Here is a 26100-nt window from a genome sequence, read left to right as displayed (position 1 = left end):
ACTCACTGACGAAACCCTGAAAGGTTGACAAAGATCCTTTCAGCCATCTCTGAGAAAAATGGTGACGCAGACAAATGGTTCTCATCATATGGATCAGTGGTTCCCAACCTTTTTCAATATATAGGCCACCTTGGTGTCTATTTTTCCTATGGACCACCGACCCCCTTTTTCACATTTTAAAACTTAAAAAAGAAGAAAAAGTAAGCTTAATAACATCTGTGGATTCAGAGTTGAATGGTGAATCTATTACCTTGAAGACATTGAACAAGTTGATCTTCTATCTCAGGTGAAATTTCTTGAATGTGACAACAAACTATTTGACATTGGAGCAGAGGCAAGTTTATTTATTTATTTATTTTTTCTCCCCTGCTGCAGAGCCAAATAAACATTTATCGGCCGAATAACCAAATAAAACAGAACAAACATAAACAGGAGCCACAGGGCATCACAAGGTCTTCCCCAAGTGTGTGGGGTTTTTTGGACTTTGAAATCCATGTATCTATACAGCTCTGGAAAAAAAAATAAAAGACCACTCCAAAAAAAATTTAAATCAGCATGTCTACATGTATGGCAGCCATTCCATTCCAGTGTCTGTTGAATTCCAACACAGGCACACATCATTCCACTTAGTGAAGTACTGATTAGGTGATCACCTGAAGCAAATCTTATTTAACAAGGAAAAGTATAAAAACCACTGCTGTGGTCATCACTATCCTCTTGCAATAGGACCAGCTGGATGGCAAAAACAGTGCTAGTAGTATCTCAAAAGTAATTGGAATCAAAAAAAAATAACTATTGCCCATGCCAAAAGAGTTGAAAAGAAAAGTTTTGAGTGAGGAAAAGAAGGGTTCAATTCTGGCTTTACTGGCAGAGGGATACAGTGAGCGTCACGTTGCTTCCATCCTTAAAATTTCAAAGACGGCGGTTCATAAGAACAAGGTCAAGAAGCAGACGTTGGGGACAACAAGGCTACAGACTGGCAGAGGGCGAAAACGACTTTCCACTGACCGGGATGACCGCCAACTCATTCGAATGTCACTCAACAACCGTAGGATGACATCAAGTGACCGACAAAAAGGATGACAAACGGCAGCTGGGGTGAAGTGCACGGCGAGGACGGTTCGAAACGGGCTCCTAGGGGCAGGGCTGAAGTCGTGCAAAGGGAGAAAAAAGCTCTTCATCAATGAGAAGCAAAGAAAAGCCAGGCTGAGGTTTGCAAAAGACCATAAGGATTGGACCGTAAAGGATTGGAGTAAGGTAATCTTCTCTGATGAGTCCAATTTTCAGCTATGCCCAACACCTGGTCGTCTAATGGTTAGACGGAAACCGGGAGAGGCCTAAAAGCCAGTGTCTCGCACCCACTGTGAAATTTGGTGGGGGATCGGTGATGATCTGGGGGTGCTTCAGCAAGGCTGGAATCGGGCAGATTTGTCTTTGTGAAGGACTCATGAATCAAGCCACGTACAAGGTTGTCCTGGAAGAACACTTGCTTCCTTCTGCTCTGACAATGTTCCCCAACTCTGAGGATTGGTTTTTCCAGCAGGAAAAACCCCATTGAAAACCTCTGGAATGTAATCAAGAGGAAGATGGATGGTCACAAGCCATCCAACAAAGCCGAGCTGCTTGATTTTTTGCGCCAGGAGTGGCATAAAGTCACCCAACAGCAATGTGAAAGACTGGTGTAGGGCATGCCAAGACGCATGAAAGCTGTGATTGAAAATCAGGGTTATTCCACAAAATATTGATTTCTGAACTCTTCCTAAGTTAAAACATTAGTATTGTGTTCAAAAATGAATATGAACTTGTTTTGTTTGTATTATTTGAGGTTTGAAAACACTGAATCGTTGTTATTTTGACCAGTTGTCATTTTCTGCAAATAAATGCTCTAAATGACAATATTTTTATGCAGAATTTGGGAGAAATGTTGTCAGTAGTTTATAGAATAAAATAAACATGTTCATTTTACTCAAACACATACCTATAAATAGTAAAACCAGAAAAACTGATAATTTTGCAGTGGTCTCTTAATTTTTTACAGAGCTGTATATATATATATATATATATATATATATATATATATATATATATATATATATATATATATATATATATATATATATATATATATATATATATCAACTTTGGCAGAGGGGTTGGGGCACAATAATAGAAGTAGTAATGTTATGAGAATCAAAAAGGTATGTAAGAAACTCTTCATACCAAAAGTGTTTCTGCTCATGAGATTTGGTTTCCCTTTGAGGATTTAACCACCAATTTGTTCACTGGTCATTGAACAGAAATAAATCTTAGAAACTTCATTATTTTGCTGACAGAGCTCCAGGTGACAAAACCAGATTGTTGTATTGGTCAAGTCAAAGATTACATAGTTTGTCACAAATCATAGATGTGTTCAACATGAATCAGATCAATGCTGAACAGAATAAAATCATCGTACATTCTAAAAGAAATAAAGACAAGGGAATACAGTATAGCATGTTGTTCAATCTAGGCTACAGCAGTTTCTCACGCACAGTTCATGATATTATAATGGTTGAACGATTAAATGAGGAATTGTGATAATGGTAATTCTGCAGAAAAAAATACATTTTTACATTGTACTTACAATGCACCACAAATGAACAACAGAACAAGTGAAATCCTTCAATACATACAGCACATGTGGTGAAGCAAATGAGTACATTAATGTTATTGAAAGAACCACTTATCACTTTGCCACCAATATCTGCCATAATTGTAAGTAAATTTCAACTACTAATGCATGACAAAACACTTGTTTATGGCCAATATGAAAGAGAATGATGGCATGAGAATAACTTAGCTTTCAGCGTTCAGTGTTCGGCGCGAAATGCCATGGTGGGTGGAAATGACGTCTTTCGTTCGTTCGTACATGAGAGGGGAGCGTTTCTTGGTTTTTTCCGTCAATCAATAAATTCAATGGCTTTCACATATATAACACATTAGTTTCACAAATTTCCATTGAAATACTCGGGTATTTCCGTCAATTGTCACCATTTCCGTCTAGGTTACGCACTGCCATCTACCGGACGGCCGTCATTGGCTCACTTGAAGCACGTGGGGGGGAAAACCGGGGACATTTCAAAGTCGGTGCAATTGTATACAGCGCACGCGCTGTAAAAAAAATCTTCGTCATTAAGATATAATTCAAAGATGTGCATAAATGCTGTTTCATGTGCTTAAAAATTAAGAAAATTCACTTAATCTTCAATATGACCCTTCATTTATATTGGCCTTTGCTAAAATATTTAGTCTTCACCCATTATACAGAAGTAAGGGATGAGGCAACTACATGCGGTACCAGGAAGCATCTTACCCGATCTGCCCAGAAGACTGAATCAACTGCTGGAAACCTTGAGAACATCTAAAATGTGTCCATTCTTCTGAGGACAAGGTTCAGACACATACATTGAAATAGACAGGAATATTGGGCATAAACCATGAATCAGGTGTGGAGGGGGAACCTCGGCAAAAAATGGTTCCAGATATGTAAAATTATTTATTTCAGATGTGTTGCATTCAGCCACTGGTTTCCACATATGTAATTTTGATGAAACTTGACCACAACCTTCATCACCTGTATCAATATCTGTGCTCATTAAAGGGATCTATAGTGGAGGGGGGGCTAGGTTTGACTCTCCAAAAGATGTATTTGCTTACCCACAATTTTGATGAAACTTAACCACAACCTTCATCACCTGTGATGTACCAAAGTTTGTTCACGGCATTAGAAAAGAAAAAAAAAAATCAGGGTCTAAGGGTGTCTGTGGGGGCAGGGGTGGGAGGGTTGAATGACTGTTGCTCCCGATTCAGCTGAGCTTCAGGATGCACGATCCTATTTTAAAGAGAAAGAACTAGGGTAGAGTGCTCCTGGTTCACGCTAGCTGGGAGTCTGAGACTTGTACAAAAGCAGTGGAATAGTCACCTCGGGAAGGCTCGTGTTCGTCTGCATAAATGAACAAGTTAGACAATTAATTTTATCAACTCAAAGCCAATACTAGTTTGATAACCGCCCTTTGAAATGAGGCACAGTTGACTGAATGTGGTGAGCCTTTCGTCAGAGCAAAAGGAAATGTGGATAGAGAGGGGATTATGAAGTACAGTACTACATATGGAGGAAAGGGCAAAGGAGCTGGCTGAATTGACAGTGATAGCTCAAACATGAAATGAGTGGAGGGAGGGTTTACAAAGTGCAGGTGGGCAAAGGTCAAATATTGAAGAGACTGAAGAAATGCTTTTAATTTACTTCACTTAACTCCCTAAAAAAAAAAAAAAATCCACATTTTCTTTCCTACTCTTTATGCTTCCTCGAGGCAAAAGGTCAGACAACCTGGATTTTGTTCTTCAGTTTTGCCATCTCATCATGGAAAGTTTTTAAGATAATAGGTATTGCTCATGTAGGGCTTGGTCTTTTCTGAGTACAAAGAGGCAGCAACTCTCTTTAATCTCTGCATCTGGTTTTGGCCTTCCTACCTCTTCAACTTTGTTCCTCCCCATCTCCATCCTTATGCCACCTACTCATCCAGCATCCCATTTTGTTTATTTCCACTGTACAATCTTATTGCTTACCTCTGTTCCTGTGCCCCCTGCCCTACCTTGCTTCACCTGTAAAATTGCTGTCCTTCGTCTGTTCAGTCTTATTATTCTCTCCAGGCCTTTAAGACTGTCGCCCATGGCATCTCAAGTTGTCCTCTTATGGTCTTTTTCTATTCTATCTGACTATTCCCTTTGCTCACCAGTGACCCTATCTATATTTGGGTTTATGAATGTAGTTGGGATTTGTGATTCCAATATGTTGACAAATAAATAAACGCCTTTCCACAGGTATCACACTTGTAAGGGCACTCTCTGCTATGAACCCGCATATGCGCCCGGCAGGCTGCTGAATGAACAAAGGCTTTTCCACATGTGGTACACTTGTACAGACATTCCCCGCTGTGTATCCTCATGTGTGTTTTGAGGTGCGAGGAAAGGATGAAAGTTTTCCCACACGTTGCGCATTTGTACGGGCGCTCGCTGTGCATCTTCATGTGTTGCTGGCAATGTACCGAATGAGTGAAGGTCTTGTGGCACGTGTCACATTTGTAAGGGCGGTCTTCACCGTGAGTCATCATGTGTTTTTTAAGATGGGATGGCTGAATAAACACCCTTCCACACGTAGTACATTCGTATTGACGCTCATTGGTGTGCGTTTCTATGCACTGTTGACAAGTCGACGACCGAGGTTCAGGTTGATGATGCTCGTAGACCTGCTCGCACGCACCTTGCTCGCACTTGTCCGCTTCTTCGTTCAAATGGTCAGGCATGGTAGAACCATAGCTGCATTGAGAGCATTCGCAAAACGCGTACTTCGGGTCGACGGCTACATCGTGGTCCTTGTTCAGGTGCAGCTGGAGTGCATCTTCGGTGGTAAAATGTAAACAGCACACTGTGCAGGAGAACATTCCAACAATCGGTGGTTCTCCTGAGGAGATAATTGACATAATCTTAATACCTTCATGTACAACAAATTAATTTTTTATTTCAACTTTGAAAGGAATGTCTTTACAAGGCAGTTGTTTTGATAGACAGTTCAGAATGTCATGATGATGAAAAGCCACCGAATAACGGTGAAGTTTCCACACAAAGCGCAATGAAGATGTCAATGTACCGTGTAAATTAAACAGCATTGAACCGACTTGTGTACTGAAAGTTTGTATGTACAAAACTCGATGATCGATGTTATTTTTGTTCGGTTTGAATATCTTTGAGGCGGATGCTTTTAAAGCAGATACCAGGAAAGAACTTTGGTCTCGAGGTGAACGTATGCCATGCCTCTTTACGGTGTTGCTTTTAACATTTATGTCAGTCTTTATACAGGAAGTCTTCCCACATTTAGTGGCACAAGTGGCACGGTACAGCTCCCAAATTCCGAGAGGGTATGAGCATTTTCCTTTACTCGCCTGCTTTTGTTTTATTTTCTATGAATAGGACCAGTGTACCTCTCGTCGTGTATTGGACCTCGGAGAGGCCCGATACATGCATTTACTATATATATATATATATATATATATATATATATATATATATATATATATATATATATATATATATATATATATATATATATATATATATATATATATATTGAATCCATACTCTGTGCAGAGCGTTGGTGCTGCTGAAGCAGTCTCCTTGACTATTTGGTACAATCCTGGACAGGTCGCCACTCCGACACAGGATACCAGCAAGCTGGCACTCATTTTGCCGACCTCAGAAGGATGACAGGCAGAGTCAACCCCACCTGGTATTAATTCAATAGCTAAATGGGATTTCAGCTGAGGATCCTCAGATCCCAAGCCCACCACCCTAACCATTAAGCCAACACCAGGCATATACTATGAATGCCCTGACTGTATTGCCACATATTCAAGTCTATTTCATCAGCACAAAAAATATTGTACTTTCGGAAATCGAAATCATTGTTCAGTTTATCAAAGCAACTTCACATGCTGTCTTGTTTATCAAACCAACTTCACAGAATCAATAAGCCTGGTGTTGGCTTAGTGGTTAGGGTGGCGGCTTGGGATCCTAGGGTCCTGAGTTCAAGCCCCGTTGGGCCGCTGAATTAATACACCAGGAGGTTGACTCAGCCTGTCATCCTTCCGAGGTCGGCAAAACGAGTACCAGTTCACTGGTAAGGGGGACACTGCATCAGCGGCTATAGCCGCGTCCCAACCAATGATGCAACCAGCAGCCACAGGCTGCACTCGATAGAGGGACAGAATCAATGCTCAAGGTCCGCCAGCAACCCCTTTCTGGTAAAACTACCAAAATCACGAATCACTGCTCACCTTCACTCCTTCATTCCTCTTTTTCCCCACCTTTGGAATAAACTTCTACACTCTGTTCAATCCCATTCTTCCCTCCAGGCCTTCAAAACAGCTGTTCACCACCACCTCTTATCTTCCCCCATCCAAATCCTCGATCTTCTCTACTCCCGCAAATCCACCCCAAACCCACCTCCTTCAAATTCCCTGCTTTCCTTCCTGAAAGTCCCTGTAATATCTGTCTTGTATACCCTGTGTTCCCCGCCCCATCCCTCTCCCTTCCACAGATCTCCTAATGTCTCTGTTCCCCACCGTTTTGTCCTTCCCACTCCCACCCCTCTTGTCTCATGTTCCCCTTGCTGTGCGTTGTGTGTTCGCTCTCATACGAGCCTCGACAAGGTATACAATCAATCAATGAAGTCAATCCCTGCTCTTCCATGAGCTTTGAAAGCTGTATTTTTTTTCTTTAAACCTTAATTACTTAGTTTGGTAAGGCTCATGCTGGCTCAATGGTTAATGTGGCTGGCTTAAGATCTGAGGGTCTTGAGTTTGAGCCCGTTGAAATAGCACCACGTGGATTTGTCTCAGCCTGTCATCCTTCCGAGGTCGACAAATTGCGGACCTACTCACTGGTAACAGGGGCACAGACGCGTTTCTAGAAAAATGACACAACTCGCAGCCACAGGCTGTATAAGAAACAACAACTTGGTGTGGTCCTTTCAAAAAAAAAATAATAATGATTCGCAATTATTTTTTCTGTGAATACGACTGAATGAGAACCACAAGTTATGTTTCGCGATAACTGCAAACTCCAAGTTTGCACGCAATGAAAAAAAAAAAAATCAGGTAATTCTGTCATTAGTATTTTATTTCCTCGTTACGTCTTCATTGTATTTTAATTTTTGAAATATTCTTCCACTTATTTCACTGGTGTAGAGTTGTTGTGTTAACATGGTACGACAATTTCGGACAGGAAGTTGGCATCAACTGGAGATAAGAATTGGAGTTCGTATTCCTGTTACAGCGTGAAAGTTTTAACAGCTTCCACCTATCCTTTCATAAATCTCAACAAACACTGTTATTGATATTCACAGATGATTGGGGTAGTAGATGGTGAAATCCTAAGTTCTTCTCAAAGAGCTTAGGAAGAAGAAACACATTGCTCATTTGGCAAGCACACTTACATCAAGACCACTTCGATTGGAAAATGAGTATAATAGCTATCGTGCTCAGCCTGTGGTTGCCTCATTTTCTGGGGGTGCAGCTGTGCCGCTGATGCAGTGTTCTATATTACCAGTACACTGGTTCTCATTTTGCCGACCTCGACAGGGTGACAGGCTGAGTCAACCCCACTTGGTGTTAATTCAACGGCCGACAGGGGCTCAAACTCAGGAACCTAAGATCCAAATACAGCCACCTTAACCGTTAAGCCAACACCAGGCTTAATGAGTATAGTAACACGGGAATTTAAAATTGACATGATCCGCCACAGAATGTTTGGCATGCATGCGCATTACCCCTTAGGCCGAGGTCACATTTGCTCTACGGCAAGGATACGGCGGCCGTACGCCCTCTGAATTTCACAGAAACGTGCGGCGGCCGCAGAGAAACTGAGGTGGCCTCAGGGAGGCCCTACGCCATTTGGCTATATTTTACAGGCCCTAGGGGCGCCATGGAATTATAGCGTGGAGTTATAACTTTTTTTCATTTCTACGTTCGCCGTAGCAATTCGACAAGCCAAGCTATGACGTAGATGTGTTCCACGTCGACCGTACGTAGGGTGTACGGTGGGCTTGCGTTATTCGTGCGGCTGCCGTACGCTCTTCTCAATGAAAAATGAATTTTCCCAACCCCCAAAAAATTACGGCGGCCGCACTATTTCCACGGTCGCCGTACGGTGGCCTTGCGGTCTGTGTGACTACCTGCGGTCAACGCAGGGTCGACGCGCGGTTCCCCTACGCCCACCGTGCACCTACGTATGGCCTCCGTGGCAGTCTGTGTGGACTGTGCGTCCACCGTGCGCTACCGCTAGAGATCAGAGTATAGGTGTTTGCCTATACAGTGGTGCCCCCAGAATCCCAATTTAATTCGTTCCAGGAGGCTGTTCGGATTGCAAAAAGTTTGGATTCCAAAAATATTTTCCCAATCAGAAATAATGGAGTGATTTAATCTGTTCGTGGACCCAAAGAAAACCCACTTTCAAGACACTTTAAACTGAAATTCCCCATGTTTAAGGTAAAATAAGATGAGTAAATAACCTTCGGTGGCGGTGTATTGTTTGTAAACTGGTACAATCACCACATCCAAAGGTCCACTCAGGCTCGAGCTCCGTCCTGGGTTCCGATCGCTCACGCACTCTGCGAGAGCGCTGCCCCCCCAGGGCAACTCATCAAACATGATGCCCGCAGAACCACAATCACTTTCATCAAACGCATCGGGCTGACGTAAACATGGATATTCCAAATTACAACTGGTTTTGCTGTGAAATTCAATCCTTGCCTGACAGTCCGTCACACCACGTGATCGGATTGATTTTTTTGTTATTAATTAAAACACAAGATTATTAAAAAAACACAAACATCACAAGTGAAGGTGAAAACACGAGGTAAGGCCTAAGTCGCATTTGGCTCGGCGGCCGGAGGGTCTACAAAATGTACGGGCACTAGCAATTATAAAGTGGCCGCAGTATTTCCACGGTCACACAATGTAGCAGTCACACATGTTTTTATTTTTCGGGGAGCTGCACGGCGTATTTATAAATTGTGGAGACCGAAAACGTGGGGGTGCCGTACGGTCTTTGGTTTGATGTCGCACGGTGACCTTAGGGTGTTCCTGCAGCGGCCATAGAATTTTCAAGGCAGACGCAAGGTGCCCGCAAGGCGACCCTAAGCCGAACGTGCGGCCAGACGGACGGTAACGAATGGGTTAATTTTCTTTTAATTTTTTTTTTTTTTTTTTACCAGTTCTTTTGTTTCGGCTTGTCGAATTTCTACGGCGAACGTAGAAATGTAAAAAGTTATAACTCCGCGTTACAATTCCACGGCGACCTTACGGCTTGTAAAATATAGCCATACGGCGTAGGGCCACCCTGAAGCCACCTCAGTTTCTCTGCGGCCGCCGCACGTTTCTGTCAATTCAGAGGGCGTACGGCCGCCTTATCCTTTCCGTAGAGTAAATGTGACTGAGGCCTAAAGTATCGATCGACACACGAGAGATGCTTTCACGAGTACTTCCACCGACGAACTGAATGAACAAAGCGCGAAGATGCAGCTCGAACAGGTGGGGGAGACACGTGAACAAACATGAACGCTATGTTGTGTTCGGTTTTTTAAAATGTATTAGGTTTTTAGGGCAAAATTTTCTCAAAAAAATTGTTCGGATTCCAATTTGTTCAAACAATGGGGCGTTCGGATTCTGGGGGCACCACGGTATATTATAGTTATAGTATATTCAGTTGTGTATATATATATATATATATATATATATATATATATATATATATATATATATATATATGTATATATATATATATATATATATATATATATATATATATATATATATATACACACTGTTATATTTTTATTTCAGTAAAAAAAAAATGAACTGGTATATATACCCACTCGTTACCGTCCGTCTGGTCGCACGTTCGCCTTAGGGCCCCCCTGCGGTCCCCCTGTGGTCGCCTTGCGGGCACCTTGCGTCTGCCTTGAAAATTCTATGGCTGCCGCAGCGACGCTCTGAGGTCACCGTGCGACATCAAATCAAAGACCGTACGGCACCCCCACGTTTTCGGTCTCCAAAATTTATAAATACGCCGTGCGGTTACCCGAAAAATAAAAACATATGTGACTGCTACATTGTGTGACCATGGAAATACTGCGGCCGCCGTATAATTGCTAATGGCCGCAGATTTTTGAGACCCCACGGCCGCCGTGGCAAATGTGGCCGAGGCCTTAGCAGCGTTGTTGATTAGGGAATGTTTCCGTATATCATGCACGTGAGAAAACAATTGTTACCTAAAATGGCTCACGAAGATTCTGAAAGAATTTGAAAATATTGAAAAAGTATGCGAGAGAAAGGGCCATGTGCCTCTGCACAACGAAAGACTTGGAGAACTTTGTCAGCTCGCCGAACTGAAAATTCACGACCATGTGGGCTAGTGCATAGCCTGAGTGGACGGGTGGAGTGTGTGCTACACAAACCCCTGATGGATCGCTACCAGTGAATGGACTGTACATATGAACACTGATCAGAAAGACATATTTGCGGCTTGTGAATGTACATGGTAAGTTTAAAATGATGATATTTACTATTAATCATGTTGGGAGGGGGAGGGGGGCTGTGAAGCCTGTTATAAGTATATTGTTTGTTTCTGGGGCCACAAGAAAAATTGCACTAAATAATATTTGCATCGATTTCTAAAAGTTGAAGCATGTGTGCTTTATATTTTCACTGCAGCTTGTATCAACAGGAAACTATCGGAAATCAACACCTCCGTCTCATCCATGGATATTTGTCGTATTTACCCCTTCGAGTCCGATTTGCATTCAGGGACGGAACAGTTATGGTTAACCATTTTGAAATTGGCACTCTTTCATCTAAATGCTGTAAATGATGTTGAAAAGACGATTTGAATAACACATTTCACATTAGCAAGGGAAGCTTAAAAGTGCCCGGCAAGTTGAACCGAGTCACTGAAAACACGTACGCAAAAGGCTCTGTTTGGCATCAATAGTCATTTCGAAAGTCGTGTATCGGCTTCAAAAAATGAAATGCAATCCTATTACCGTATGCACAGTTGGTCTGAGAGGTTCAATGCATCTATCGACTATCTACATAACATTCCACAAAGCAGTGACGGAAGACTCGGTTATAACAACGTCTGTACATTTCGGTTCTCACTCGCATTATCTTGATGTTTCACAAAACTGAATATTTCTGCCAACCCCCTCACCACCTATTTGGCTTTTTTAATCACAGCAAAATGTTTGAGCGTCGTCTCAAACCTTGATGTTGAAAGCCTTGTGCATCTTCACACAAGTTTTCTTCTGGTAAATCCATTGGATCAAACGAGTCGTGCTCGGTTTTCACCTTGTCCAGTAGATCTGAAAAATGAAACTTTTGTCGTAAATCGAAACAGTGTTATGTAACAGACATCAGGAACATCACGGAGTGTTTTTCGCAAAAAATAATTTAAACAATCATCATACAAGTCCTTTTCATGCACAGTATTTGTTGATGATGATGATGATGACCATATGCTGGAAATAGTATAGGGGGCCAGATTATGGTGGTACCGGTACCAGTGATGTTAAAAGGCCTGTACCTCCACTGCTTCCAGATAAGTGTAAAGTGAGATACAGAAGTCCAATCCAAAAGGAGTGTTATGCCAGTTTCTGTGCAGTGGTTATCACATTCGCCTTGGATGTCACTGGTTTGATGCCAGGAAGCAAGATGCTTTAATCTTTTGGGGTGGGGAGGGAAGGAGTAAATCTCGTATCAGATCTTGGAAGCTAAACATCACCAAACTTCTCACAATTTCACCACTACCAGGCTCCACTGCTGCAACAGCTTCACCTGATCTCAAAAAAAACCTTCTTCGCTTTGCTTCTCGTGGTTGGTCCATTGACATGGGCTCTGGAGGATATTGCTCCATTGTTCCGACATTCACCAATGCCAGAACCCAAATGGTCTGTCCTCATCAAATACACTTGCGGTCTGACTTTTAAATGCGTATCAATGTCTGCGTCCGCAACACCAACAATCGAGTCTACTCTCACGGGAAAATCATGGCTACAATCCTGGAGCAGTGAGCATCAGTGGCTCATTCAAGGCCCTGGGTACATATTCCCACTTTAAACTCCACATCTCCCAAATGAGACACATGTGCTCGAACTTGAGGCTCCTCTCACATCTCTTGCCTCACGAGGCAGCAGACTGGCCACATGCGATGTGTTGTTGGGATAGGGAGCTAGATTATGCACAGTGCTGCAATAGTTTATCTGCGCTACACTCTCACTCACCCTGCATCCCGAAGAAAAACTCGTCCTACAACCATCCGTTCACCAATATTCCCTCCTGCCCTGGCCCGTCCAGCTTCCATCAGCTAACCCAAGCGTTGTGCACCACGACGGTCGGGAAATTTCTCCATCAATGAGTCACCTTGGAAAGCCAGATCTTGTCGGCTTTGGATTTTGATGCACCTTGGTGTTGATGGAGCTTCAAATAATACTGAGGCACTTTTTCATCTCAAGCAGCAAGTGGCCCATCGATTATTTTTGACTTTGCCAGGTTCTGGTACTTAGGCTGAGGGCATGGCTGTCCCACTGCTGATTTGGGCCGGAATTTGTAGTTTGGCCAAATGCTAGCAATAGCTTGCTTGCCCTTCGCGAAGGACACTGTGGGATCTTTAACATCCACCAGGTAAGGGCAACAGGCGGTACTTCCAGTTTAACATCCATCCTAAGGATGGCACACACATTGATGAATCACACTCCCTGTGAAACACCGGAGGACAGTTTATATCTGGGTCGGGATTCAAACCCAGACTAGGCAGCTTACAGGCAAATGTGCGTAACTCTAGGCCATCCTGTCAGCCCAGTATATTTGAATAACTCGATGCTATAAAAATGTTACACAAGAAAAATAATTGCATTGAACACAGGTCCCATAACTTACCATCCTCGTCCCTTTCCTCGTCTTCAAGACCATGGGAAGTCGCGCCTTCTGTTTTGATCTGGACTCCAGAAGATCTTTCCATCTCATCATCATTTTCAAATTCATTTCCTATCGGTTGGTTTGATCCTTGGTGTGTACAGCAAGAATTCTCAAAATTGCAGAGGTCAGCATACATGGTGAAAGTGAACTTTTAAGCAGTTAAACTGTGTATTACCCTTCCAAAAGCAGGGTCGATGCACGATGCACACAGTAACTACCGTTGAGGATCACGATACCAGCCCTGCAGTCGAAACCCAGGACTTCTGAGCAAGCCGATACACATCTGATCCTGTTCAGGAGTTCTGAGAAAAAAAATTTCAGTTCTGCCAAGAAGACACAAAGAGGAACTTTAACACCAGGAAGATCAAAACAACATAAATTAAACCATCTAAAATAATACAGTCGAGCCTCAATCATTGAAATTGGGGTTTTTTTGGTTTGTTTGTTTTTCTGTTGCTTCATGACTCAGAAGATGGAGCATAGCTAATATTGGCAATGTGTTACAAAACCCACAGTAATATGATCATTTCAAAATAAGAATGACCGCACTGTGGTCAAAACCTGCGACAAAATCGTTTAACAGGCCGAATGGGAAACACGCATTTAAAGCATTCTTTTAAAAGGGCGATTGGGAAGCACACATTCAATGCGCCGACACCTCTCATCCGTGTCAGCCTTCGCCATAGTTATATCAGAACGAGCCGATTTGTCATACGGTCACGATTATTTAACCCGAATATGGAGCTGTTGAAAAATTATGTAACGCTATTTTTTTGGAAGGTGCGTACGAGCTTCATTAAACCTTTCTAAAAAATTTTATTCGACATATGATGAGATTTTTCAGGGTCCCTCATCATGATTAACATTCAACCCAAACAAAGCCAATGCAAATCTGACGCAACAATCCCGGACAGTGTATAATCTGCAAAGCCAAGAAGCCTCATGTGTTTGGCCCACCAGAAAACCGAGATTTCTTCTGGGTGCCATGGTGGGTGGAGTCAAACGACAGATGTGGGTGTGGTCCGGCAGCTGTCCAATCAATGGGTGCACATTTCAAAAATTGACCCCCAACAAGAACCTCAATAGTCTGAGTGTTGGCCAGAAAAGCGTGCATTCGGGTCTGCACAATGTTTTTCTGCATTTTTGTGATCACCAGACCATCTGAATGAATATCCCGATTGATGCCACTCTGGCATCCTTGAGCATTTTTGTAGAAACCCATTAATATGCAAATTAGCGGTGGCCATTGTCAAAATTACTATTTTTCTTAATATTGTTGCGGGGCCACGCGTCGGCTGCGAGCACGACCGCTAGATGGAGCAGTAGAGTCGGCTCGACCGATCGCCCGGAATTTAGATCGTACCTTTTCGGAAAACTCCGAAAAAGTACGGGTTCCTTGTCGGACCGTGAAGCGTCAATATTTCTGCCACATGGTACAGGGTTATTCGCCAATTTTCAAAATACCTAGATTTCCACGTGGCGATTTACCGAGTCTCCACACCCGTACGGAATGAGCCACTTAGCGTACTCGAACCGCGTGCGACCCGAGCGGTTTATCGCCGAGATCCGTTGGTTCAAATGTCCCGTTACAACGGCAACAGCCTGGCTAATTTTCCAACACGCAGCACACTAAGCCAATGGAAGAAAGGACACGAATGAGCGGATACATTTCACAAATGGGGATGTTTATTTTCAATAACAATTGGGAAAGGAGGGAAGCACGCAAGAGCAGAGTTAAACCGATTAAAAGAAATGCACGTATATACAGCAAGGCACTTAACAATTCACTACTTAGCAGACTGGTGCCACAAACACACATACGCACACACCCAAAGAATCGGACCAAAATGGTCTTTATTTGGACCTCCAGCCCGGAGGACAGTCGAGCTGGAGGTGAGAGTCTGTTTGACCTTTCTGCCTCGTGCGGTCTTCAAGTACCAGGTCCTCGGGGCAGAACTGGACCCCCAGCATGATCCAGACAATCCAGACGCCCTCACGACCGGGCTCCAGACGAACGAAAGTCGGCAGGGCGAAGGCTGGCAGGAGAAGACCCTCCGTTGCACCGACCACTCCGTGCGCAGACGCTTTCGCACTCAAACCACCTTGCGCGTAGATGCTCACTTCTTGCCAGAACCCCCCCCCCCACGCGTGCAGACCACACCCATAATTACACCCACCTATTCAAAGGGGGGGGCATCCTTGCGACCCTCCCTCTCTCACTGGCTGGTTTAGGTGTGCAAATCGCTCTTCATCTCTCTCACTGGCCAAAACGGGCGGCAAGCTCCTTGATTAGCCTGGGGGCGTGGTGACGTCACGCGGAGCCCTTTCCTCCTGTCGCGGGATCTGATTGGCCGGGGCCGAACACTATCTGGCTAAGGCTGAGCCAGCCTGAGGTGCTGAGCTTCCTGGTTGGACAAGGAGCACGTCCCTGCCCTTCTGGGCGGAGTCTCGATCTGAGTTGATGAGGTTCCTGGTTGGACAAGGAGCACGCCTCTGCCCTTCTGGGTGGAGTCTCGATCTGAGGTGAAGGAAATCTCCACCCTCGTGCGTGATCGAACACACGTAGACAATGGCGTCGAGCAGAGCGAGGGGAAGATGATGCTGGCATTGATGGTGGTGTAAAAATAAAAGAAAAGAAAACCTGACTATTAAAATAACTCCACAGCGCAGGAACATTTAATTACCCATTAGACCAGGGTCGGGACCCTAACTGGAAACACGTACTTACTGATATAACTGATCTATAGGACCTGTATGTTGAGTGCAGTAAACTTCCAAATCCATAACATCTCCAAAAGTAAGCATCCAAATAGCCTGGTTGAGGTGTCCAAACCCATGTTTTTAGGGTCACTCGTCATGATAAACCCACTTACACTTTGATAACATTGAAATTTAGCTCATTAATACGCAAATTAGCATAACCCTACCCCCTGAATTTGTCAATGCCGATCGGCGTTTTTGCAGTCCAGTTATACAACAACAACAAAACTGCTTGAAAATAACTTGCACACAGCCGTTTATCCCCAGTACAGTTGTGCAGAAGTGGCTGACCTCAGAAGATCAACAGCATGAACTGTTTCTGATCAAGTAAGTTGAGGCTTGTCATGTAATGAAAGAAACATGGAGAACTGAGTTTTAAGTAAGAGTAATGTCTTCTGATACAGTGGAATGATCGACATTATTTGCAAGCAAGTTTTTATTTATTTATTAATTATTTAACATGATCTGTCTGAAAGCAACTGTGTATTTTATTGATTTTTAAAAGTACACAGGGTGGAACCTGTTTCCTGAGAATTTTTTAAAATACGAACAAAGAAATTAAATGTTTACTGATGTTTATAATTACCTCTATTGTTACAGGTTGAGGCTCCATCACCGTGGGAGACTGTTTCTTCAGTCCCTGCGATGAAACTCAAGCTGTAAAACCTCTGGCAACAGTTGGTCCAAACAGAGTGCGAAGTATCATCCGGTCAAGCAAAGCAAGACAAGATGGTATACATGAAGAGCTTGAACAGAGATTACAGGCAGACGAATCTATCGAGCTCAAATGCCATAGAGACTGTGTGTCAACGTACACATCACGCTCTCGCATAGAAAGACACTTGAAACGAATGAGTAATGTCTGTTTGGAAGATGCTTCAACAAGCAAAAGAAGCCACCGTTCAAAAACGACAGTATTTGACTTCAAAGAAAATTGCATTTTTTGCGGAGAAAAGTGCATCATGGACTTTGATAAGAAGAATCCTAATCGTTGGCGGCGAGTTCTCCTTTGTAGGACTGCAGATCGTGTTGATCGGACAACTTTCAAACAAACTATTCTCGATGTTATCGATTCCCGCCAGGATGAAGAAGATCGCCAGGTCAAGATACGATTAATGGGCGCAATCAGCGATCTTCATGCTGCTGATGTGAGATATCACGATGACTGCAGAAAGTCCTTCATGGCACCCCGTTCTGTTGCAGCAGCAGCAGCACACAGTGGCAGAGAAACTCAGGACATTGAGCCAGCTCTCAGTTCTACCATCCTATCGATGAAAAACGACATGTTGCGCATCTGGAATTCAGTAGAAGTCTAAAATATGTACAAGGATCATGGAGGAAAGCTATACTCTCAACAAACCCTGTTATCCAAATTGTTGGATATACTTGGCTCTGAGCTTCTGGTTCTGTCTGGTGAAGGTGTCACTCGTTTAATCTTGTTTCGCAACAGAGTGTCCACTGCGATCAACTTAGTAGCATCAGATGAAGATGACGCCATTGATGTTTCCAAATAATGAATTACCAAGAAGGTTGCACAGGAATCTAAGCAGTTGTCGTCCGACCCCAGTTCCTATCAGACGAGAATCAATATAGATATTGCTAATGAAGCAGTGAGTTCAAGCCTTCAATTGCTACTCTCCAAAATACCAGCTAAACTGGACTGCACACTTCCAGGAGCTCTGATAGGAAACATCATAACGAATATGATCACCAATCGACCAACTACACTCCAATTAGCACTGGGAGTTCTAGTCAGTCGTAAAAGCCTCATCGAGCAGTTGTACAACTATCGTGTGACCTGTTCCTATGATGAGTTTCAGCATTTCAAGGGATCAGCAGCAAAGGCTGCAACTGTTCTCTCCAGGATTAGGGGAACCGCCAATGCTGAATGTGGCCTCGTTCAGGTTGTTGCTGACAACTTCGACACAAATATCTCATCCAAGAATGGACTCGTTTCAACACATCCTCTTGCAGTACTACTTACCATAAAAGATCAGGAGATATCTTCCACATCTGAAGATGAAGCCATCATCAGACGATTGACCCGTGATGAAATGAAGACACCTGTGACAGAAGACATTTCGGTTCAAAGGTACAAGGGACCTGAGAAACCAGCGATGCCAGTTGAAGAAGCCACACGTGTGGTGTTACCTCTCCACGTATTGGCTCATCAAGCTATACAACTTAGGAGAGTTCAAGATATGGATTTCTCTTTTCTGAAGCAAATCACTTCTGATCAGAACACACCAGAGTTTGGTGGCTTTAATACGAAGCTCTGCAGAGAGCAAGGACGATCCATCCAACCTGCAACGAGGGCCATTTATACACCACTCGTAGATATGGATCCAGCTAATCCGGACACGATGTTTACAGCAATGGAGGGAAAACGCTTGACCGCAGAGTGTGGACAAACCGTAACCATCTTCACAAGCGACCAACAGCTGTATCGAGTGGCCGTTAATGTTAAATGGGTTTATCCTGAGCGATTTACCCAGTTCATACCAAGGCTGGGTGGCATGCACACCCTTATGAGTTTCATCGGTTGTGTGGGGAACTTGATGGCTGAAAGTGGGCTGGAAGACGTGATGAAATCTGCCTTTGGAGGTGTTGCTCATATGCTTGGTGGAAAAAAGTTTCCCCAAAACTTCAGGGCCCTGCAATTGGTGACTGGGGAGGTCCTTCGTTCCAGCGTGGCTCAGGCAGAAAGTCATGAAGACTTAATGGACACTCTTGAAACCAAAGCAACAAAGAGCATGACCACACAACTATGGGTACATAACCTTGTGAAACCTGTATTCATCATGATGGCGTTTGTTCATGCTGAGCGTGAAGGAGATTGGCCATTGCATCTTTGGGCTATGAATGAGATGCTCCCCTACTTCTTCGCGGCTGGACATCACAACTATGCTAGATGTGGGCTCCACTACCTTCGATTGATGGAAAGGCTTCATGGAGCCATTCTGGAAATGTTCTTAAAAGGAGATCACGTGATGCGGCACAAGAAGGGCCTATGGAACGGCATATGGTAGGATGTGTACTTCGAGTTCACGTTCATGCGCTACATGGAATCGTTGGCATTACACACTGAAGAAGTGGACCTATAGTATGCACACGTTTAGTCAGATAGTCCACGATCTCACAGATATGTCTGAGGGGCACATAGTCACAGAGGAGTCATTCCATCTCATATCACCGGAGGCCTCCCAGTTGACCCCCTCAGATTTACTTTAAACTTTCATAAAATAGTTCCCAGGTATCAAAATGAAGCTGCGTAAAATTTTAGGTCCATAGATGCGGTCAACTCCGAGATATTGAGGGTTGAAAATGTGGTTGTGGCCCTATTTTTATGGTTGTTGTGAGCATCACAAAATGAACAGCTACTTTTAAACTCCCACAACTTTTTAAATATTAATGCTAGAGCCTTGAAATTTTCAGAAATTATTCTTCTATAACTGCTCTGTAAGAAACAAACATAAAACTGAGTATACCTCTATTAATTTTTATGACCTGATCAGTTGAAATCCAGAAAAAAAAAATGTTGGTTTTGTATGAAGACCCAACTTTGAGACCCCATATATTTTTATTGACCCATCCCAGAAGCTTGAAATTTTTTCAAGCTGGGAACATTTTCTTAAATTTGGTGATTTCAGATGGAATGACTCAGAGGTGACCATTCACAAGGAAGAGAAGCCATCACGCATACGATCTGATGCAGAGGACCGAGATAAGATAAGGAGAAAACTCCAGTCCTGTATCGACCCACTTGACCCAAACGAACATGCAGACAGAGTTGTCAACATTGTTACTGGCAGAATTGGACCGGAGAAGGTGAACGCGCCAAGGGCAGTTGACATTGGCCGAGCACAGATGCATTCATATGAAGAAAGCTGGCCAGCAGGATTCAACGCTCCCTTATCTAAACAAGTCATACCTATGGCAGTGACACGGAAAGTCATGCGTGTGGGATCTACTGAGGTTTGTGATCTAAATCTCATCGACTAAATCACCAGGGTCATGGGACTCCAACAAAGTCGACACATCAAACTATGTGACGTCTTAGAGTACGAGCAGCTTGCACCTGTGCCAACATCAATGTTCGATGAAAAGAGGGAGATGAGAATAGCAAGGACCAAGTCGACATTGAAGAAGAAATCTCAACAAGACTGGGTCCACAACCTGAAGTCACCATATTAGGTGGTTGTGCAATCCTCTGGGTTATCCATTGGCCTTACAGGGGAATTGTGCAAGACTTTGTTGACAACTTCACGAGCTACATCATGGCAAAGGTGGACAAATCAGATGTATATCTGGCATTTGACAGACATCATGATTTCAGCATCAAGAGTGGAACAAGATTAGCAAGAGCTGGGCAGCAAGCTAGCAGGTGCCACAGGTTGAACCGCCAGACTCCACTGCCTCCACAGCTGGTGGTTATGTCAGTAACTGAGAACAAAGTTCAGCTGATAGAACTGATTTGCCAGAATTTGATTGACGTTAGTCAACAGAGAAAGCAGAGCCAACACAGGCTCGTCATTATGGGGCAGGAGTCTACCCCAGTGGAAATACACCACGGAGCCCAAAGGTGTCGCACTGATTTGAAGACGACGCATGAGGAGGCAGATGTCATTATGATTGAGCAAGTCGCTAAAGTTACCGAAGATGGTGCAAAATGTATCACAGTCATCTGTGATGATACTGATATGTTCATCTTGCTTGTGTATCACTCCGCAGAACTTCATCTGCAATGCTGCGTAACAATGGAAGCAACATGTCCTGGCCGATCGTTGATCGACATTGGGGCCACTGCCAGAAAGCATGCCGGGATGGTGCAAGACCTACAAACTTTACACGTACTGACAGGTTGCGACGCCGTTGCCCAGATGTATGGTAGAGGTAAACTGACTGGCAAGAAGACACTCGCAGCAGGCCATTCACTTCAAAAACTTGGGAATGTGGATGCATCTATTGACGATGTCAGCACCGAAGCCACTGTGTTCATGGCTGTTTGCTATGGTAGCAAGGAGAGAAGCAACATGTCTGATGTTTGCAAAGAGGTGTGGTCTATGAAGATGGCAAAACCAAATGCCATCAAAGCACCAGACCTAAACGCTCTGCCACCAACTACAGAGTCTTTTGAACAAAACGTGCGACGCGCTCAGATCCAGACAGCAATATGGAAGTCAGCTGCTGAGCTGCAGCCATCACCTCTGGATCCCACTCAGTACGGATGGAAACGTGATGAGGCATCAAGATCATTACTTCCAATTATGCTGCCGCCTAACGTCGCTCTTGCATCACCAGAGATCTTGGAGCTAATATGATGTGGATGTTCCTCCGACAAACAATGCTACACAGCTCAATGCCGCTGCACAGCAGCCAAGTTACCACGCACAGTTTTCTGTACGTGCCATGGAGATACTGGCTGCAGGAATGAGCGCACCAAGACAGCTGCTGCATTTGCCCCTGATGATGACTCTGACACTGAATGAGACACCAAGCACTGAAGTCGCCTTCATAAGGTTTACAAACCTGTTATATACATGAACATTTGATTTACACAGGAATGTCTTCTTTTGTTCATGTTGTTAGCTGCTTTCATTGCATATTGTTGAATCTGTATGAATAATAAAGTGATCTATATTCACAAAGACTGAAGTGGTTTTTTTTTTTCTATCTATATGTCTATTTATCTACATTTTCAATAATGATGACTGCTAATTTGCATATTAACGAGCTAAATTTAAATGTTATCAAATTTTAAGTGGGCTTATCATAACCAGTGACCCTAAAAACATGGGTGTAGACACATCAACCAGGCTGTTTGGATGCTTACTTCTGGAGATAAGAAAAATTGTTATTTTGATAATGACGACTGCTAATTTGCATATTAATGAGCTAAATTGAAATGTTATTACATTTTAAATGGGTTTATCATGACCAGTGACCCTAAAAACATGGGTGTAGACACCTCAACCAGGCTATTTGGATGCTTACTTCTGGAGATATTAAGAAAAATAGTAATTTCGACAATGGCCACCACTAATGGATATTAATGAATTTCCACAAAAATGCTTAAGGGAGCCATAGTGGCATCAATCGGAATATTCATTCAGATGGTCTGGTGATCACAAAAATGCAGAAAAACATTGTGCGGACCCTAATGCAAGGTCATCTTGAAAAATGGTGTTTGACATCCGGACGACGACAACAACAGCAGCAATACTGAGCTCTTGTACACCTACGACATGTTGCAGGTAAAAGCTTTTGCATCCAAAATTACACCAAGAGCATCAGAAAAAAACAGCTGCTGAACAAGCACACTTTTCACATCAAGTAGCACACAAAGTACTACGAAATGCTAACGAAGCAGTTCACTGTGCTTCAAATACCAAATCCACAAAGTCGTGATTACGCTCTCCGTGGTTTGAAGGGCGGTGTCACCTCCATATAGAGGTACACACGCACACTCACCTCAAAGCTGTCGAACCTGGGTTTGAATCCTGACCCAGCGACAAGTTGCCCTTCCTGGTGTTTCACAGGCAGGGCGATTCATCAGTGTGTGCGCCATCCCTCGGATGGACTTTCAACGAGTGTCCTCGATGCGAGCATTAAATCGGTGGATGTTATAGATCCCATGGTGTCCTTTGTGAAGAGTCGACGAGCCATCGCCGGCACCATGAACAAATTCCTGCTCTAACCTTCGTCGAACCTCAGGCATGGCCAACCGGTTCGTGAAAGACGGGCCAAGCTTCCCCTGGCCAACCCCACAATAACGTGGGAATAATTGTAGCCGTTAAAGTTGAAGTTGAGGACAACTCAAGCAGCCAGAACTCCTTGGACAAACGTTTGAAACCTTTTCAGCACATATGGTGGCATTTGTATCTCACCCACACAAATGGTTGAATACATCATCAGAATGGACATGCGTATGCACTCGTGCCTTGTAGCCTGGTGTTGGCTCAGTGGTTAGGGGGGCGGCTTGGGATCCTAGGGTCCCGAGTTCAAGCCCCGTCGGCCGCTGAATTAATACACCAGGGGGTTGACTCAGCCTGTCATCCTTCCGAGGTCGGCGAAATGAGTACCAGTTCCAGTGTGTGTACCGGGAGAGGGGCACTGCATCAGCGACACAGTCACGCTTCAAGAAATGATAGCTACCCCGGCAGCGAAGCTGCCATACGACCACCACCACTCATGCCTTGCTCACTTGCCACCATTCAAGAAGATGAATCTGCCCACTGCCATGACAACAATTTCATCATTCTGTCTGACAGTTCACCACATCACAGAATCGTGTCCTACTCAAGTCTAATCATACGTTTGAATGTTAAAGACCCCCACAGAACCATTCCTGCGAGTAGGCCATTGGGATTACAAATATCAGGAGGATATAGATAGCTACGGTGACAAGATGGCCAATGGAGCAATGACCACGTGCACACATCTTTGAACCAGTGTCAAGTGAGTGGGTCTAGTATCGAGGATTTCTCCAAACAGACGAAGATCAAACGCCAACGCCACTCGACTATGTGAAGGTTGTGCAATCCGATCAGTCCATTGGCCTCGCTTGCCGACGAGCCGCCGTCCGGGGTCAATCTTCTGGAATATCAGGGCGCGACATCTCGGAGAACGCCATCCTTCTGATGATGTAAAGCCGGCTGTCCTCGTTGCATTCACATCGCAGGATACCTTTCAAAAAAAGCAATGGACCAAACAACGCTCTGGTCCAAATGTCCTCCTCGAGGTGAGCTGTAAATTGCTCTTAGTAGTAGTAGTAGTAGTAGTAGGACCTGCAATCAGGTCCTCCAGCTGGAATGTGGATAACACACGATCACGATGGTCCAAATGTCCTTTTCCTGTATCCACATCTCATCTTTGTGCTGTGGACGAAATTTAAATCCCTGCCCTGAATCGAGACGGCTTCGGCAGCGCCGGTCTGCAGCTTGGATGGATTAGAGAATATAAATTGGGAATATAGGTTACAAAGCGATGCATTTGCAGGCACAGGATCGCCGTCTCGAGCAAATAAAATCCAATTATCATCGGGAGGGACGAACAAAGACGATTAACGATGAACAAAATGAGGGGGAGGTAAGAGATGTGGGCAATGGGTATAATTTAACTGTTCAGGCACCGAGGAATCTTTTTCGTAACAACAGTTACACAGAGTCCTGCCGCGTAAAATAAATGTTTAAACTCTTGTGGCATATATAGATCCTTGTAGATTCAAATCGTCACCATAACCACAACACAAAAGCCAAACAAAATAAGATCATCAACATTAAAATACAACAGCAGCTTACGTCACCCACGGACGACGCAATTCCTCCAAATCCCGTTTGCGAGCTCCGCAAAAAAAAAAAATCGAATGGCTTACCTCAGGGACTCACATCGCTGTTTGAAGAATTTCTTCAGTCGCCTTCTCCCGCGTGAAGGACTGCCCTACGGGGTTCTTCTTCTTCTTCTTCTCTTCTTCTTCTTCTTCATCGCCACAACATCGTCCTCTCGTTGGTCGTTTCCCTCATAATGAGAAAGTGCTTCAACAAGGCATTCTACTTTCCTTCATGATTTAATATCTGGAATGAAACGTTGCCTCGCTCCAACACAAAGTGTACACAAAAAGGGTGCGACCAGCCAAGCTCGACCGTATACACCCCCTTTCTGGCAATGTCGTTAAAAACGATCCTCGTGCACGCGGGGAAGGGCAAAGGCATCAGATTTGGCGTTTTGGAAGATTAAATGCAAGGATCTGGAAAAGGCCTCGTGTTGGCTGAACGGTTAAGGTGGCTGGCTTAAGATCATAGGACCGAGGGTCTTGAGGGTTGACAGCCTGTCGTCCCTTTCGAGGTGTGCGAAATGAGGACCAGCGTGGGTACTGGGAAAAAGGGGACGTCACAGCCACGCCAGCTGCCGATGCTGCGACTCGCAGCCTTGTGCTGCACACGAAGGACGAGGGGGGGGAGAGTAGGACGACGAGGAGGAAGGGTCTGAATAATATTTAAAGGTGAAAAAAAAAGTACGAGCTTGGGGTTAAAAGGTTACCCCTTTATAAGGTCCTGGGTTGGGGTTAAAAGGTCACCACTTTATAAGGTCCTGGTTGGGGTTAAAAGGTCACCACTTTATAAGGTCCTGGGTTGGGGTTAAAAGGTCACCACTTTATAAGGTCCAAGGTTGGGGTTAAAAGGTTACCACTTTATAAGGTCCTGGGTTGGGGTTAAAAGGTCACCCCTTTATAAGTTCTGGGTTGGGGTTAAAAGGTTACCACTTTATAAGTTCTGGGTTGGGGTTAAAAGGTCACCCCTTTATAAGTTCTGGGTTGGGGTTAAAAGGTCACCCCTTTATAAGTTCTGGGTTGGGGTTAAAAGGTTACCACTTTATAAGTTCTACATTGGGCTTAAAAGGTTACCACTTTATAAGGTCCTGGGTTGGGGTTTAAAGGTTACCACTTTATAAGGTCCTGGGTTGGGGTTAAAAGGTTACCCCTTTATAAGGTCCTAGGTTGGGGTTAAAAGGTTACCACTTTATAAGGTCCTGGGTTGGGCTTAAAAGGTCACCCCTTTATAAGTTCTGGGTTGGGGTTAAAAGGTCACCCCTTTATAAGTTCTGGGTTGGGGTTAAAAGGTTACCCCTTTATAAGGTCCTGGGTTGGGGTTGAAAGGTCACCCCTTTATAAGGTCCTGGGTTGGGGTTGAAAGGTCACCCCTTTATAAGGTCCTGGGTTGGGGTTGAAAGGTTACCCCTTTATAAGGTCCTGGGTTGGGGTTAAAAGGTTACCCCT

The 26100-nt window shown here is 44.0% G+C and overlaps 1 protein-coding gene across 2 annotated transcripts; it reads right to left on the bottom strand.

Moving 5' to 3' along the window:
* Positions 1-335: 335 nt before the first annotated feature.
* Positions 336-24944, bottom strand: LOC147033352 (uncharacterized). Of its 2 annotated transcripts, XM_085871606.1 has the most exons (5): positions 24700-24944; positions 13741-13888; positions 13527-13652; positions 11855-11953; positions 336-5500 (listed from the first exon to the last, which is right to left on the bottom strand). In XM_085871606.1, exons 3-5 carry the CDS (start codon positions 13606-13608, stop codon positions 4797-4799), a joined length of 885 nt encoding a protein of 294 aa, XP_085727732.1. In that variant the 5' UTR covers positions 13609-13652; positions 13741-13888; positions 24700-24944; the 3' UTR covers positions 336-4796. The 2 variants fall into 2 exon arrangements, with proteins under 2 accessions (XP_085727732.1, XP_085727730.1); XM_085871604.1 differs by having other exon boundaries at positions 13527-13888; positions 24700-24941.
* Positions 24945-26100: the final 1156 nt, after the last annotated feature.

Source organism: Eptatretus burgeri, chromosome 2 (genome assembly GCF_056783735.1).
Source record: "Eptatretus burgeri isolate ZD-2024b chromosome 2, Ebu_testis_v1, whole genome shotgun sequence".
Classification (NCBI taxonomy): Eukaryota; Metazoa; Chordata; class Myxini; order Myxiniformes; family Myxinidae; genus Eptatretus; species Eptatretus burgeri.
Note: the sequence above shows the minus strand (reverse complement) of the source record. Positions and strands in the feature narration are given on the sequence as shown.

Bases quoted from the DNA above. Each gene is read 5' to 3' on its own strand.
- LOC147033352 (XM_085871604.1), bottom strand. From the start codon at position 13,701: ATGTATGCTGACCTCTGCAATTTTGAGAATTCTTGCTGTACACACCAA. The intron at 11,954-13,526 runs GTAAGTTATGGG...TTCATTTTTCAG, and splicing joins CGAGGAAAGGGACGAGGATG to ATCTACTGGACAAGGTGAAA. The intron at 5,501-11,854 runs GTTTGAGACGAC...TTATCTCCTCAG, and splicing joins ACAAGGCTTTCAACATCAAG to GAGAACCACCGATTGTTGGA.